Source organism: Sinocyclocheilus grahami, unplaced genomic scaffold, assembly GCF_001515645.1.
Source record: "Sinocyclocheilus grahami isolate Dianchi unplaced genomic scaffold, SAMN03320097.WGS_v1.1 scaffold302.1, whole genome shotgun sequence".
Classification (NCBI taxonomy): Eukaryota; Metazoa; Chordata; class Actinopteri; order Cypriniformes; family Cyprinidae; genus Sinocyclocheilus; species Sinocyclocheilus grahami.
This window is the reverse complement of record NW_015505481.1, coordinates 1,353,393-1,368,228: the sequence shown is the minus strand read 5'-3', so window position 1 is coordinate 1,368,228 and position 14,836 is coordinate 1,353,393. Positions and strand designations below refer to the sequence as shown.

The 14,836-nt window shown below is 36.5% G+C and overlaps 1 protein-coding gene and 1 long non-coding RNA gene across 5 annotated transcripts; one reads left to right on the top strand and one right to left on the bottom strand.

Moving 5' to 3' along the window:
* Positions 1-2,210: 2,210 nt before the first annotated feature.
* Positions 2,211-6,456, bottom strand: LOC107601274 (actin-related protein 2/3 complex subunit 1A-like). 3 transcript variants are annotated; one of them, XM_016293403.1, is made up of 10 exons: positions 6,330-6,456; positions 5,825-5,959; positions 5,422-5,526; positions 4,303-4,525; positions 4,074-4,181; positions 3,786-3,992; positions 3,491-3,566; positions 2,778-2,971; positions 2,577-2,667; positions 2,211-2,456 (listed from the first exon to the last, which is right to left on the bottom strand). In XM_016293403.1, exons 2-10 carry the CDS (start codon positions 5,886-5,888, stop codon positions 2,451-2,453), a joined length of 1,074 nt encoding a protein of 357 aa, XP_016148889.1. In that variant the 5' UTR covers positions 5,889-5,959; positions 6,330-6,456; the 3' UTR covers positions 2,211-2,450. The 3 variants fall into 3 exon arrangements, with proteins under 3 accessions (XP_016148889.1, XP_016148888.1, XP_016148891.1); XM_016293402.1 differs by having other exon boundaries at positions 5,825-5,915; XM_016293405.1 differs by having other exon boundaries at positions 5,825-5,905.
* Positions 6,457-9,501: 3,045 nt separating this feature from the next.
* Positions 9,502-10,774, top strand: LOC107601275 (uncharacterized). Of its 2 annotated transcripts, none has more exons than XR_001610905.1 (3): positions 9,502-9,635; positions 9,837-9,918; positions 10,647-10,774. It is a non-coding gene; the product is annotated as an uncharacterized lncRNA (long non-coding RNA). The 2 variants fall into 2 exon arrangements; XR_001610906.1 differs by lacking the exons at positions 9,502-9,635; positions 9,837-9,918 and adding exons at positions 10,033-10,173; positions 10,375-10,456.
* Positions 10,775-14,836: the final 4,062 nt, after the last annotated feature.

The window sequence follows — 14,836 nt, the reverse complement described above, 5'->3', positions numbered from 1 at the left end:
TTCAAGAAATTGACCCTTATGATTGGTTTTGTGGACCAGGGTCACATATATTAAGCTTTAAAACATTCCAAAAATCCATCCCAGTGTTGCTGTTTGTGAACGTTTTCTGATGAAGTTTAATTAAAAATTGTTTATTGAAATGTCATGTGTTCCAGTTCAGTTTATTGCAGCAATTATGTAGCTTTCAAAATACATTAAATATGATAAAACACAGAAAATATGTCATAAACATAACACAAGTTTTATTTATGTCTCTCGGTTTACTTTTTTTTCATAATTTTAATGCTATTTATTTAAAGTGCCCCTATTATGGATTTTTGAAAATTACCTTTCATGCAGCGTATAACACAGCTCTAAGTGATTGAAAACATCCTGCAAAGTTTTAAATCTGAAAGTGTACCGTGTATAAAGTTATTGTCTCTCGAAAGAAAGTCGACTCTGAATCATCGAAACAAGTTGTTTTTAAAACAAATCCCAAGCCGTTTCATGTTGACGTCAAAATTAAACATTAGCATATTGCCCGCCAGTGTTGGGAAGGTTACTCTGGAAATGTAATACGTTACAGATTACAAGTTACCCTATCTAAAATGTAATAGTAGTGTAACTTTTTCAATTACGTTATTAAAGTAATGTAACTGATTACTTTTGATTACCTTTTGGATTACTTTTCTAAATTTCTAAAGAATGTTTATTTGCAACTGTTAATCATTTTCAAACATTTACACCATGCAGGGGTTAATCTTACAGTATAGTGCTCAACACTGTCAGACTTTCAAAATCAATAATTCAATCATTTTAAAAAAAGAATAAATAAAAGCATTTACATCAACTCAAATACGGTTATCTAATAAGCACGTGTCCTATTCTGTGTATTAAACTCCTGAAACATTGGTGTCTCATTGTATGTGATATGACGATAGTTTTCTCAAAATAAGTAAAATGCTCATGAAGTGACTCAGAGCAGTTCTAGAGATTATGTTTATGTGTTCATATACTCATATATTGAGGCGGCAGAGGCTGAAAACACCATGAGCTTCAGTAGGCCTATGTGAAGTAAATGAAACCGCATGTCTGCGCCATTCATTTCTATGAGGGACGGACTGGGAAAAAAATTTCAGGCCGGGAAATCTCACACTCATACACCCAAAACAAATTCTGAAACATGGACAACCCTATTTTTTGTATGGACCTCACATAAAAAAAGGTTTAAATCCTTAGGTTGGGGACATGCAAAATAATTAAAAGTTCTCTCCTGACCTGCACCTTCACTTACATTTTTCTTTTCAGTCTCTTTATTTTGCCCTGATATCTCTCTCATGACTTTAATACTCAATATTTAACAAAACTATACATTCTAAATAGCCTACATGTCAAAATCAGTACATCACCACAATATCTTTATGGAAAAATCCTAATACTGAATATGTCATGAGTCATGGTTTTCCCTTACAAAAATTAACAATGGTTTTGCAAATGGATTACCATTTGTATTTATTTTTACTACAAATACCATGGTTAAACTATGGTTAGTGTAGCAAAAACCATGGTTAATTTGTGGTTACCATGGTTTAACCATTTTGGATTTATAGTAAAATCATCATTAATTTGGCTATAGGAATTCCGCTTTTATGACTGGATTCTATGAACCAGTCTGTGTTTTACGCATCGCGGAAATTATAGGGCCGTATGTCTCAGAGTAGTCAGTGCAATTTGGGAAAGAAATCAATTAAATCTGTATGTGGATGTGTGTAAATATTCAAATGTAATCCCGTTTGTAATCGTTAACATTTTCATAAGTAACTGTAATTTAATTACACATTTTTTCATAGTAACTGTAACTGATTACAGTTACATTTATTTTGTAATTAAATTACGTAACGCTGTTACATGTAACTAGTTACTCCCCAACACTGTTGCCCACCCACTTGTTTAATGCTCTGGCTCACTCAGTTATTTGCATCTAACAATCTTCTGCAGTGCTGCAGCAAGAGAAAAAAGAAACAAAATCACACAATGTTTTTAATAATGATTTGTTTATTAATTTGTTGCTTTGTTTGATCAAATCTAGAAAGATTTAAGAAATCTAGATCTAGATTTTTATTACATTAGCAGCACATTTGGAGTAGAAAATTTGCATTTATGATCGTCATTGCATACAAGGTTAATTCTCTTTTTGGTGCTAAATAATAATTTGCTTTTTCGGTTGATTAAAATCAACTACTTTAAAACATTCCCTGTTAAGATGAATTAATACTGCATGACAAAAACTATTGCATACCACACGTTTGGGATCTGCCATCCCACCACAGTACATCATAATAAAATCAACAGGCTTTAATCACTTTAAAGTGTAACTTTTGTAGTGAAGGCTAAGTGTCTGAGAAAACAAACAAACTTAAAAAGATGGTCCCCGGTTATTGTTTTCTGCTCTTTCCAGATCCCATGATGTTTCAGTGCTAAAGATAAAATTAAAGAGGAAAACATTTAATACTTTTATAATAAGTCATTAGGTGACTGCTTAGACAATATATTGTTAAACAGCACTATCAAAATATTGTTTCCTGACAATAGAATACCTTAAAATCCCAGACAACCATGGCACCATCTAAGCCCACACTGCTGAATTTCTCCACCTTGGCTTTCGGCCCTTCCAGAATACATAGCTGACTACAGTAGAAACAAAGTCTTAGCAAACTGCAATGTAATTTCTCCTACATGTGAGCAAAATGCAAAAGGTGCTAAAATAGACTGCTTGCAGACTTCAAGCCTTATATTACGTGATGCTGTTCTGGTGCAGACTGCCCAACCCGGTTTCTTCCTCCTCAGTAATCGCTTTTTTGTCCAGATTACGGAAATGCTGCATGGCAGACATGTTACCCTTGGAGCTCTGCTTGGAAATGTCCACTTTCTTCACAAACTCCAAGCATCCAGGACCCTTGTATGAGAACTGATAAGGGCAACAGTCGTGGCCCTAAAATCCCCACCACAGACATATACACAAAAAGGTATTAATATTAAAGAGAGGTAAGAAGGCACTATAGTATGTCCGAATCCAATGATCATGTCACATCCTGTCAACTGAGATACCTTCATGTATTACATGTGTGCTTGATTCCATGACAGTTGAGGTAAAATGTAAATATGCCATCTGGAAGTTGTGGTTTGTGGTCAGTTTGTGTGTAAATATAAGTTTTTGACCAATTTTTTCCACTTTTTAAGCCATTTCTTGCGAGAAATTAGTCATATTCACTCAGTTATCACCAAAGCTCTCTCTATTTTATAGTTTATCTCTGTTATGCTGCTAATAGGGCAGCAAGACAACAAGTGTATATATTTTGCATTTGTTTGAACTCACTGAAAACATTTTAAAGTGTATCTCACTACAATGCTTCATCTTAACCCATTTTACATTTTTTTTAGGCAGATAAACCATGGAGTCCAAGAATTTTATACCTCTGTAAGAAACAGTAAGTGATGGAAAATTCCTTACCGCAGCTACAACCTCAGTCTCACTGACATACAGCACGCTCAGCAATGGAAGATGTCCTGTTGTCAGCTGAGTAACCCTGCAATGCACAAAAATTCATATGTAGGCAGTCTAAAAGTGCCTGGTAAAGGTCATACTGTGCATGTTATTAATTTCAGGCAGCAAACTCTAGTGGTTTTTATGGATGCATGGAAATCAAGGATAATTAGTCTTAAATTATTGTAGTTTGATTTACCTTCTGTATATAAATAAATGGAGCTCTACAAGGCTAATTGTTATTTGTAAATGTTGGTATTACTCTTTTCCCTGTGTGGCATCTGCTACACTGATGGCGCTGTTGTGGCTAACCCAGGCCAGAGCATCACCAGATGGAGAGAAACAGACACTGTGCACCCAGCCACCGCACTCTTTATACTCCAAAAGCACCTCTCCAAAGGGCATTTTGGATCCCCAGGGTGTTGGTCCAGGCTTGTCCTCGATGTCCTTGATATATGCAGAAAAAATTCTACACCAATAAAAAGATCTATGTTACCAACAAAATGGTTTGCAAAGCAGCATGGTGCGAAAGTAGTCTGAATATTCAAACCTGCAGTTCAGGTCAGCTGAGCCAGCTGCCAGCAGTATGTTGTTGGGATGCCAGTCTAGACTCAGAACGGTGGAGTTAATGGGTTTCTTGATATGCTTACTCAGCCACCTATAGAGTCAATCAGAGATTGCACAAGAGACGTGGCTATGGATGAGAAAAACATAGTAACATCTCTCTCAGTCAGTGAAGAAAGAAAAAGGTTGAAAGGTCTTATAAAAGCAAGTCTCACCAGTCATTCTCTTTTTCAAAGTAGCACACTGAAATAAGTTTAGCCCCACTTCCAAGAGCAAACTTGTTCTCAAGAGGTGACCACCTGACACACGTGGCAGCTCGATTAATGCGAACCAGCACCAACGTCGGCTTCCAAACCCCATCCTTAAGGGTCCATACATAGGCATTCCTATCTGAGGCACATGTCACTATACGGTTGGACTCTGGGGCCCAATCAATCCCTAAAAATGAAATCAGTTGTTTTTTTTATTATTGGAAATGTGTTGTAAATATTTAAATCCAGTGCTATAAAATGGGGTATACGTCAAACGTCACAAGAACAAACCAGAAAACAGGTCTTAACACATCCGTTTGTTGGAGAAAGTGTTAACAGTAGGAAGAACTGACGCCAATATCTATGGATGGTTGAGGTAATCAGCTGACCTAGCTAGTTGTTTTTATTGTTGGTGTTTTATTCAATTTTGATATCTGAATGTTAGTGAGAAGAAGAAGAAAAAAAACTTTTAGATATCAGCCTGCAAGTGTTGGATGTTTGCTATACTCATCTTTGGTATGTCCTTCGAAGGCATCTTTCTTGAGTAAAATAAACGACCTGAACCGGAAGTGACGAGATCTGTTTTACAGAATACGGAAGTTTGTTGTGCAAAGCCCCTATTGTGCAGTTTTAATAAATGGCAAATTTAAAACTTATCAAAATTTGTGATGAAATCAAAATTCTTCTCTTTTTTAAATGTGTGTTATAGATATTGTGACCTATTCATCCATGCATAATTTTTTTATTTGTTTTGACCTGGTAATTTTTAATCAAAATGTCTCTCAATAATAAACCCCTCCTTTTTCATACATCTGCAAGCTTGCATTCAGATATGCCTTCATCCAATCAATAATGGTGGACTGAACCTTTTTCATTCGGATGTATGAAGAAAATGTCTGTCATTACTTCTTTCATTGCGACTAAGTTCCAGTTATTATAAAACTCAGTTGTAGACTTGCACTGTTTACAGTGGTTTAGGTAATGCCTTTGATTGGTGCACTGAGATAATGTTTGTTTTATGGGTCAGTCTCACAGTATGGGTGGGTTAATGACTAATGTGGCAGCTATTCTCTTTTGTCTTACCTGTGATTCGCCCACTGTGTTCTGTCAGTTCATGAATCTTAGTCCATTCCTTTCCTTGCTTTTGGTAAATGTGCACAACGTTGCTGTTGGGACTTACTGCAATTTCTAATAATAAAAATGATATAATATTATTATTTTAAAGTTTTATGCACATAAAATAAACCTGAAAACCTGTTCTATAGAAATGTCGTGCAAACAAACCCCATGTATAAAGCAGCGATATTACAGTACGTTTATAGCAATCTGATGATTCGTATGAAGAAGTGCAGCTTTTCTCCCAAAGACAATCTGATATTCCTCTGAGTAGATTATAATGGATGAAAATGGCACTGCAGGCAGCAACATTAGGACCCTGAAGGGATGTAATTTATATTGAAATGTAGCTCAACTAGTTTGCTCTTACGTGTCCGGTCTTTGTTCCAGGCATGACAGGACAGAGGCTCCAATCCAAAGCTATAGAGGGACATGTTTCAACAGGGAAACCCTGGAATGCACTGCAGATGTTAGGAAGAGCATGCAATCATGAAAATGTATGTGACTAAAAAAAGGAAGACAGAGTGTTGTTAGCTTGGAGTTCTCCACCCAAATCTTCTTGATTGTAATTTTTCTAAATGGTATCATTTCACCTTGGTGAGCCATTTTCATTCACATGGTACATTATTACTACAGTCACATTTCCCAAGATATGGAATCATTACCAAAACACAACATTTCCATAATTACAATTGAATTAAATGAATTTTGCAAACATGTTTACAGTGTTCAGTTCTACAAAAGAGACATTCTCTATCCAATTCTTTTTAGATTATAGTTAATTTACAGTACATTGGTATGACTGAGCAGTGATTGCAGATTCGTACAGCAAACAACAACCCTACCTGACTATGGAAAATTATCTATGCCCTCACCTTTATCTCTTCCTCTCTTTTGCTAGTAATATATATCCTATATCCTTGTGCTGGAGAGCTTTTGAAAGGCTATGTTCGTGGACTCTGGGCAGTCGACACGAATGAGCCTGAACAGTTGTAAGAAAGGCTGCAGAGGCAGCAGGGAGGAGATAAGAGAGGGTGTGTCTTTATATTCTGATATAGGCACCTGGCCTGTATGGTCTTATGATAATGGGTTATATTCTAAAAATATATAAATGATTTTTTCACATAAATGGACAGTTCCCTCAAAAATGAAAATTCCGTCATCATTTATTCACCTTAATGCCATTCCAAAGCTGTGTTGTCTTCTTTCTTCAGTGGAACCTACAAGAAGATATCTTGAGAATTATCTTTGCATCCCATACAATAGAAGTCAGTTTGGTTTGGCTACAAATATTCTTCAGTGTTCTTTTGTGTTTCACAGAAGAAAGGAAGTCATGCAGCTTTGGAACGACATGAGAGAAATGAAATGGTGACAGTATTTTCATTTTTGGGTGAACTATCCTTTTAAATTACACTTCACTTCTTATATTGTGTTTTATCTTGAAATAGTTCTTTCAGCTTGTATTATTGTATTATATTATCCTTTGTACGTCAGTATGGGTAAAAGTATCTGTTTCAAATAAATAAATAAATGTATATGCTGAACTTACGAAAATTAACCATGGTTTTACTACAAATAAAACCAAAAAAACATTGTTACTTCAGAGGCAGACAGTAACTAAGTACATTTACTTGAGAATTGTACTTACGGTAAGTACACTTTTTGAGCATCTGTACTTTACTTGAGTGTTATTTTTTCTGGGAACTTATGACTTTAACTTCACTACATTTGAAAGACAAATATTGTACTTTTCACTCCACTACATTTCTATCAAGGTCCTCAAAGTAGAAAGTCGTTACTATGTAGCAACTTTGAAAGTCAGTGGGTGATTTATTTCTTCTCTAAAATGTGACTCTTTTTGTTCAGACAGCTTATCAGTAATCACTCTTGGGGCTACATGAAGTGATTTCCCAGCATTTTTTGAACACTGATCAGTTCCAAATGTGATATTTATTTACAACAATTCAATAATAAGAAGTTAATATTGTGGTATACCCCCCCCCAAACAAACAAAAAACAGAGATATGTTGGTGTTTCTGGTGAAGTATTTGCTTTGTTGAAGTAAAGAACGCAATTTCAGTGGTGGTTATGACCCTGGTTGAATAAGGACAACACTGGGATTTGGGTTTATGTACAGACTTAACCTTTTCAGCTGTCATTAGATCCAAATCACACAGGCTCTCAGTTTTAAACACATGGAAAATAAATACTGTTCTTTTGAAATTCAATGTCATGGCAAGGGGGCTGCAAAATATAATCTAAACACTTAGCACATGTAGCACATCATGTGAGTCAGAATGTAATAAATGAGCTTGTCTGACAACCTCGATCTCTTCTCAATACAAAAACAAGCCCTTGCCCTTTAAGGTTGTCAGGAGTAACGGGCTTCCCAGATCGAGGCGCATTGACGTCAATCGTTGTTTGTGATTGGTCATAACCTTTTCCGGTGAGGCGTCCATCCAGCCGAGGACTGTGAGGAAGCCAGTGTAAACGTCCACAAACTCACCGAAGCGACTCAGGTATGAATACTTAATAGCAGAAGTCTGCGCTGTAACAGTTGTTGATATCGATGCGTGGGCTGACGGCCTCTTGGAGAGGTTAGTGTAATGCCGTCGGCTTCCGTTGTTGTGAGAATGTAGCTTGCAAGATGGCGTATTGTGCTGCTTGACAAAACTGGTTACAGAAAACACAGAGCTGCAAGAGGCTGCAGGATTAGACGTTTACACACGTGCTGTGTAGCGTGTATTTACAATGGCATGTGTTTTTTGCACTGAAAGAATGTTATGTTCACATGACCGATTAGCGTTGAATTGAGAAACGCCTGTGGGGATGCGAACTGCGAATTTTATGAGCTCAGGGGCCCCGGCAGGGACTAGGGGCCACAGTATATGCCTGTCAAAATGCAACGCTGCTTAAAAAAAAATAATATGTTACTTGAGAGAATTTTCTGTGCTGCTTGGCTTAATCACTGACGGATTTATTAGAAATATAGGAGCCATGTTAACTGTTGAACTTGTTGCAGTTTGACAACTTATTATTTGAAATGGTTTAATGTTGTATTGAGTTGCAGCAGCATTATGCACGGCTTTTTAAAATCACTGGTGCGATGTTTTCAGTGAGATATGATCACGAGGTCAAGTTTTTTTGTGTGTGTGTGCTGTAACAGTTGTTGATATCGATGCGTGGGCTGACGGCCTCTTGGAGAGGTTAGTGTAATGCCGTCAGCTTCCGTTGTTGTGAGAATGTAGCTTGCAAGATGGCGTATTGTGCTGCTTGACAAAACTGGTTACAGAAAACACAGAGCTGCAAGAGGCTGCAGGATTAGACGTTTACACACGTGCGGTGTAGCGTGTATTTACAATGGCATGTGTTTTTTGCACTGAAAGAATGTTATGTTCACATGACCGATTAGCGTTGAATTGAGAAACGCCTGTGGGGATGCGAACTGCGAATTTTATGAGCTCAGGGGCCCCGGCAGGGACTAGGGGCCACAGTATATGCCTGTCAAAATGCAACGCTGCTTAAAAAATAATAATATGTTACTTGAGAGAATTTTCTGTGCTGCTTGGCTTAATCACTGACGGATTTATTAGAAATATAGGAGCCATGTTAACTGTTGAACTTGTTGCAGTTTGACAACTTATTATTTGAAATTGTTTAATGTTGTATTGAGTTGCAGCAGCATTATGCACGGCTTTTTAAAATCACTGGTGCGATGTTTTCAGTGAGATATGATCACGAGGTCAAGTTTTTTTGTGTGTGTGTACTACTGTGAATATACACATTTTCACACATGATCAGAGCTGTAAAGTGAGGAAGAGAACTGTATCCTAGATCATAGATGCATTGCTGTCTATGTAAGTGATTGATTGTTGTATTATAATAACACAATACTAATAAAATATATGTCTGTTCACCCAAGATGCAACAAAAATACATAAATTCACAACACACACATTTCATAAACACAAATATACTGATATATATATATATATATATATATATATATATATATAATTTGCCTTTTGTGGTGATAACATGCTATCATTATGTGAGCAGAGTCTCTGGATAAATGGGAACGGCTGACAGTTGCTGATGCCCTCGAGACGGTCCAGTTTGAAGATGGCCAGAAGATTGTTGTGCAGGGTCAACCAGGAGATGAATTTTTCATTATTCTTGAGGTAGCTTTCCTTGTTAAATCTATTAATTTTTTTGACACTGTTCCCTTCCAACAAGTTTTTGTGTTAGAGTCATATGGTTTTGTATACTTCTTCGATCTTCACAAAAAATGGAAATGATGAAATTGTTGTAGAAAGTGTAGCCCTAAAACATCAGAGATGTCATGGAAGAACAGATGTATTGATTCAGACTTGTGTCCTCAGGGTTCGGCAGCAGTCCTGCAGCGGCGGTCGGAGAATGAGGAATTTGTAGAGGTTGGAAGACTTGCACCATCTGACTACTTTGGTAATTGTGTTTTCTTTACTTTCTGCAAAATCCGTCATGCCGCGTATATTTAAATATATCCCAGAAATAATATATATATATATATATATAATTTGCCTTTTGTGGTGATAACATGCTATCATTATGTGAGCAGAGTCTCTGGATAAATGGGAACGGCTGACAGTTGCTGATGCCCTCGAGACGGTCCAGTTTGAAGATGGCCAGAAGATTGTTGTGCAGGGTCAACCAGGAGATGAATTTTTCATTATTCTTGAGGTAGCTTTCCTTGTTAAATCTATTAATTTTTTTGACACTGTTCCCTTCCAACAAGTTTTTGTGTTAGAGTCATATGGTTTTGTATACTTCTTCGATCTTCACAAAAAATGGAAATGATGAAATTGTTGTAGAAAGTGTAGCCCTAAAACATCAGAGATGTCATGGAAGAACAGATGTATTGATTCAGACTTGTGTCCTCAGGGTTCGGCAGCAGTCCTGCAACGGCGGTCGGAGAATGAGGAATTTGTAGAGGTTGGAAGACTTGCACCATCTGACTACTTTGGTAATTGTGTTTTCTTTACTTTCTGCAAAATCCGTCATGCCGCGTATATTTAAATATATCCCAGAAATCCCTTTGCTAATGTAATTACATATTGAGTCTATGTGCAGTGTCCATTAGTGCACGTTAATGTGTTTGTTTGTTTGTTTCCCTATGGCTCTTTTCTGATTTCCCTCCATATGTGCTTCAACAGGTGAGATCGCTCTGCTCATGAACCGGCCTCGTGCCGCCACCGTGGTTGCTCGCGGCCCGCTGAAGTGTGTAAAATTGGACCGTCCCCGGTTCGAGCGCGTGCTCGGCCCCTGCTCAGATATCCTAAAGCGAAACATACAGCAGTACAACAGCTTCGTGTCTCTGTCGGTCTGAGGCGCACTAGGCTCTTTCCTCCTCTATTGCAGGGTCCACCAATGCAAATCCGCTTTATTTTCTTACTTTTCTTTATGCATTTTCCAACACCCAGGTGCCCATTCACTTCAGTGTTCTCTCTCTCTGTCTGTTTTTTTCGATTCGTGCCGTACCCTGTCGCGTTTGTATCCATCGTAGATTTAACATAAGGCTGATTGTTAGTTTTGCCTGAGAAAGGAGCCAATCATTGTGCCACAGATGCCTGTCATGTGACTAACTAACAAGGTCTGTCGGGATTGTCTCTTTCCTCCAAATTGCTTCACGTTTCTGTATAACAGTGTTTCGAATGGAAGGAAATCAGTGGCAGGGTTGACAGTCATGTAGTCTATCTATCTATTCAGTATATGATGATGTATCTTAATTGAGGCATCGAGTTTCAGATTCTGTTTTCCCGCTTTCATTTCAAGCATTTGAGTATAGGGAAGCCAAAGGCATAAATCCATGTGTGTTATGTTGTTTTCTTGGGGATACTGAAGTTAAAATGTCACCATGTTTATCGTGGTGAGTAGCTTTGCTCTTTTATTGTTATAGCTGCACATATATAGTGTATGTAAATGATTATATATTAGAAGTAAATGACCATAACCATATTTTTTTGCACAGTTTGATATATATATATATATATATATATATATATATATATAAAAAGACTTTATATGCGCCTGCTGTTTTTCGTTGTGGCATTTGATTCCATTTTATTGGACTTTTTTTATTTTCTGTTTGTTTTGTTCTTTTCCTTCATGCTACACATAGGCTTGCACTGGACTCTTATGTAGAGCACACCAGGATTAGACAAATCTCCTTTTGAAGTTCAATTTTGTTTCACATTTTCTCCCATCTGAAATGCCACCTGCTGCAAATGCTTTTATTTGTTTGTTTCCCCCACAAAAAGGTGATGTTATCTTGTATTCAACATTGTGTTTAAGTACAGAAAAAAGTACTAATTTTTGGTTTTATTAATTGTTAAGAAGAGTTACAGAAATGTAATGGTTAATGAAATCTGACAGAGTATGTGAGGATCCTCCTCGACAGGAAGTGACCACTTGGTGACCTCTTTAGCCAAGTGAAGATCCCATTAGGTTTTCTTTCTCGATGAGAGTGTATGTGAACTGTTTTGAAATCCCAAATGTCCCCCCCCCCCATCTTTCTTTCATAATTTAAACTGAAATAATTAAAGTGTCCTTTTTTGATTGAGATTTAGATGATTCTCCTTAGTTAAATCCAAATCTTAAAACAGGGACAGTATTTACCACTTGTGTTGAGTTCATGGTGTCTGTATGCCATGAGGGTTAGGATCCATCAAATGATTGGAATAGATCTGCGATCCACTACTGCCACCATCTTAATCTCTTATCAGATATTGTTCTTGGGGTTCTCAGAGTTGTGTTGTATGATTTTACTGGGTGGTACAATAGTGTTAACTGTTGCTGAAGGTAGATTTTAAATTGTCACACAGAGATATTCTTGTATTATTTGAAAACAGTTGATGTGAATTTTAAATTTGTGTATGTTTGTTTTCCACACATCTTGCGTTATGTGATCATACAGATGTCCAGCTCCTTTATATTGCAGACTCGTGCGAATGTAGGTTTTGAAAAGTGCCTGATTTCTTTACTTTCATAATGCATAGCCAACAGACATTTCCTTGTAGTTTCCCCCCCCCTCCCAATTCTATTCATAATGTCAGCTTGTTACCTGTATTATCTGTAAACTACAATATTTTTTTCATCGGTATATAGATACACTTAGCAGTGCAATTTATTTAGACTTGAAGCTCCAGTAATTAAGAGTTTATTTAACTGAACTGTCCCAGAATTGCTATGTTAATTAACGAAAGGTGCAAGTGAACTGACCTAGATTTTGTGTTTTTATCTTCACCATTTGACTTTGTCCTACTGACCACATGGAGGAATTGTTGTCTTTTTACTCTCTGACACTTGATTTAAGAGCATTTTAGAGCCTTACTGCATTGTCACTGCAGTTGTCTGGGAAAATACACTCATTCACAGATTCTGCCCCTTTAGACTGGATTATAATTTCAGTATCGGTCAAATCTTGGTGCTGTAGCTTTAAAGATACAATCTGCACCCTTAATGATATGTGAAGAGTAGCATTTGATTAACCGTTCTACTGTCTTTTCACTGAGTGGTTTATGCCTTATGATGGGGTTGAATAAATAAACATGTTTAAGTTATTTGTTTAGTCCTTAATGTAAACTGTGACACCATTTGTTAGGCATAAAATTGCTAAATGGTGTACTTGTTATTGCTCATATATGCATTGCTTTGTTCATTTAACTTAATTTGGCAGTGCAGAATTGATCAAATGAACCATAAGTCTTTCCCTGTTTTCTGTAAAATGCATAATTTAAACTTTATTGTAATTCTCTCCCTTTTATGAATAAATTAAGTGATTTGTTCCACCGCTAATTCAATTTTCTGCTTACTTTTATTATGATTTATTAACAACTTCAGGCCTATTTCTTGAAGAACATTCAATGATACAATCGAAGTGAGTTTGTATTACCATCCTCAACCTCTTTTTTTTTATATATAAAGTTTGCTTTTCATTCCCTGGTTGTGACTGCCAATGGTGTTTTCTTCTGAAGTTTTCAGTAAAACTGTGTTCTAGTATGTACTGAGGAATTGATATATTTGCTTGTAGGCTTTTCCATCAAGGCTTAGAGACTCCTGTTCACCCATTCTTCAGTTTGTTAAGCCCTCAGCACAGAGAGTTGTAAAATGTCAGAGGACCATTTTTCTATTATTCTTTTTCTATAACTGTGTACGGTTTGATTTCATTGGATGTGCTCAAGTTGTAAACCTTTTGGTATAGATTGTCCCAATGGCAGGTCAAGCAATAAAATGATTAATTCTTGAATATGTAAGTGTCTTGTGTTTCCTGTACTGTAGAGTATTTCTCTCAAGGACTACAGATTCAAATATTACTTGCGGCCTGTAATACATGGTTTTTGGATTACATATTTAGGCATAAAATACATTGAATTAATCATACTGGATCAAACATAAATCCTGGATCATTTACTTTTAATTCCGTAAACTACAGTACATCCCCAATGAATACTAAAAGGAGTTCCTTGTTACAGTGTAATTATACATTTAAGTACTGAGTAATCGTAATGAACTACATGTACTTACTATGTTTAGGGTTAGGATTAGGGCTTGGCTTAGGGTTACTTGCATGTAATTTTGCATAATTAATTGTTATTATAAAAGTAAGTACATGTAACAAGGACACCTTAAAATAATGTGTTACCATACTCTATGTATACAGTGAGATTACAGCAATAATTAATTGGTAACACTTTATTTTAAGGTGTCCTTGTTACATGTAATTACTATTATAATAGCAATTAATTATGCATTATTACATGCAATTAACCCTAAACCACACCATAATCCTAACCCTAACCATATAGTATTACTCAAATAATATTTCTCAGTACTTACTAAATGTATAATTATACTGTAATAAGGACACCTTAAAATAAAGTGTAACCTTGTAATAAAAAAAAATCATTTCTAAGAGGCTATTTTGCAGAAGACATCTCACTGTTAAAATGGCTGTATGGTATATTGATTTTGACGACTGTTATTTAAGGACCCTTCATACTATCCATCCCCCAGGGAGTTGACTCTTCCCAAAATATTTGTAGTCATGTGAATTAATGGCATTTTCCCAGAGATTTCTGTATCATTTTGCCCCACCCCTCCACACCCAATACAACAATTGTCATCCCAACTGTCTGGCACTGACAGTTGTTCCTTAACCCTATCGTGTAAAAGAAATCTCAGTTCCGTCCACTACTTCTAGTTTCCTTTTTTTTTTTTTTTTTACGAATTTTTAATTTCAACGTGCACTGTTTACTCCTTTATCTATGAATTTAATAATATTTTCACAGGCGCATTGTACTGTGATCATAGACTGGAATGAGAGAGAGGCAGGCAGACTCACGAG

Bases quoted from the DNA above. Each gene is read 5' to 3' on its own strand.
- LOC107601274 (XM_016293403.1), bottom strand. From the start codon at position 5,888: ATGTCCCTCTATAGCTTTGGATTGGAGCCTCTGTCCTGTCATGCCTGG. The intron at 2,972-3,490 runs GTAAGGAATTTT...TGGGGATTTTAG, and splicing joins AGACTGAGGTTGTAGCTGCG to GGCCACGACTGTTGCCCTTA. The intron at 2,668-2,777 runs GTAATATAAGGC...TTTCTACTGTAG, and splicing joins CTGCACCAGAACAGCATCAC to TCAGCTATGTATTCTGGAAG.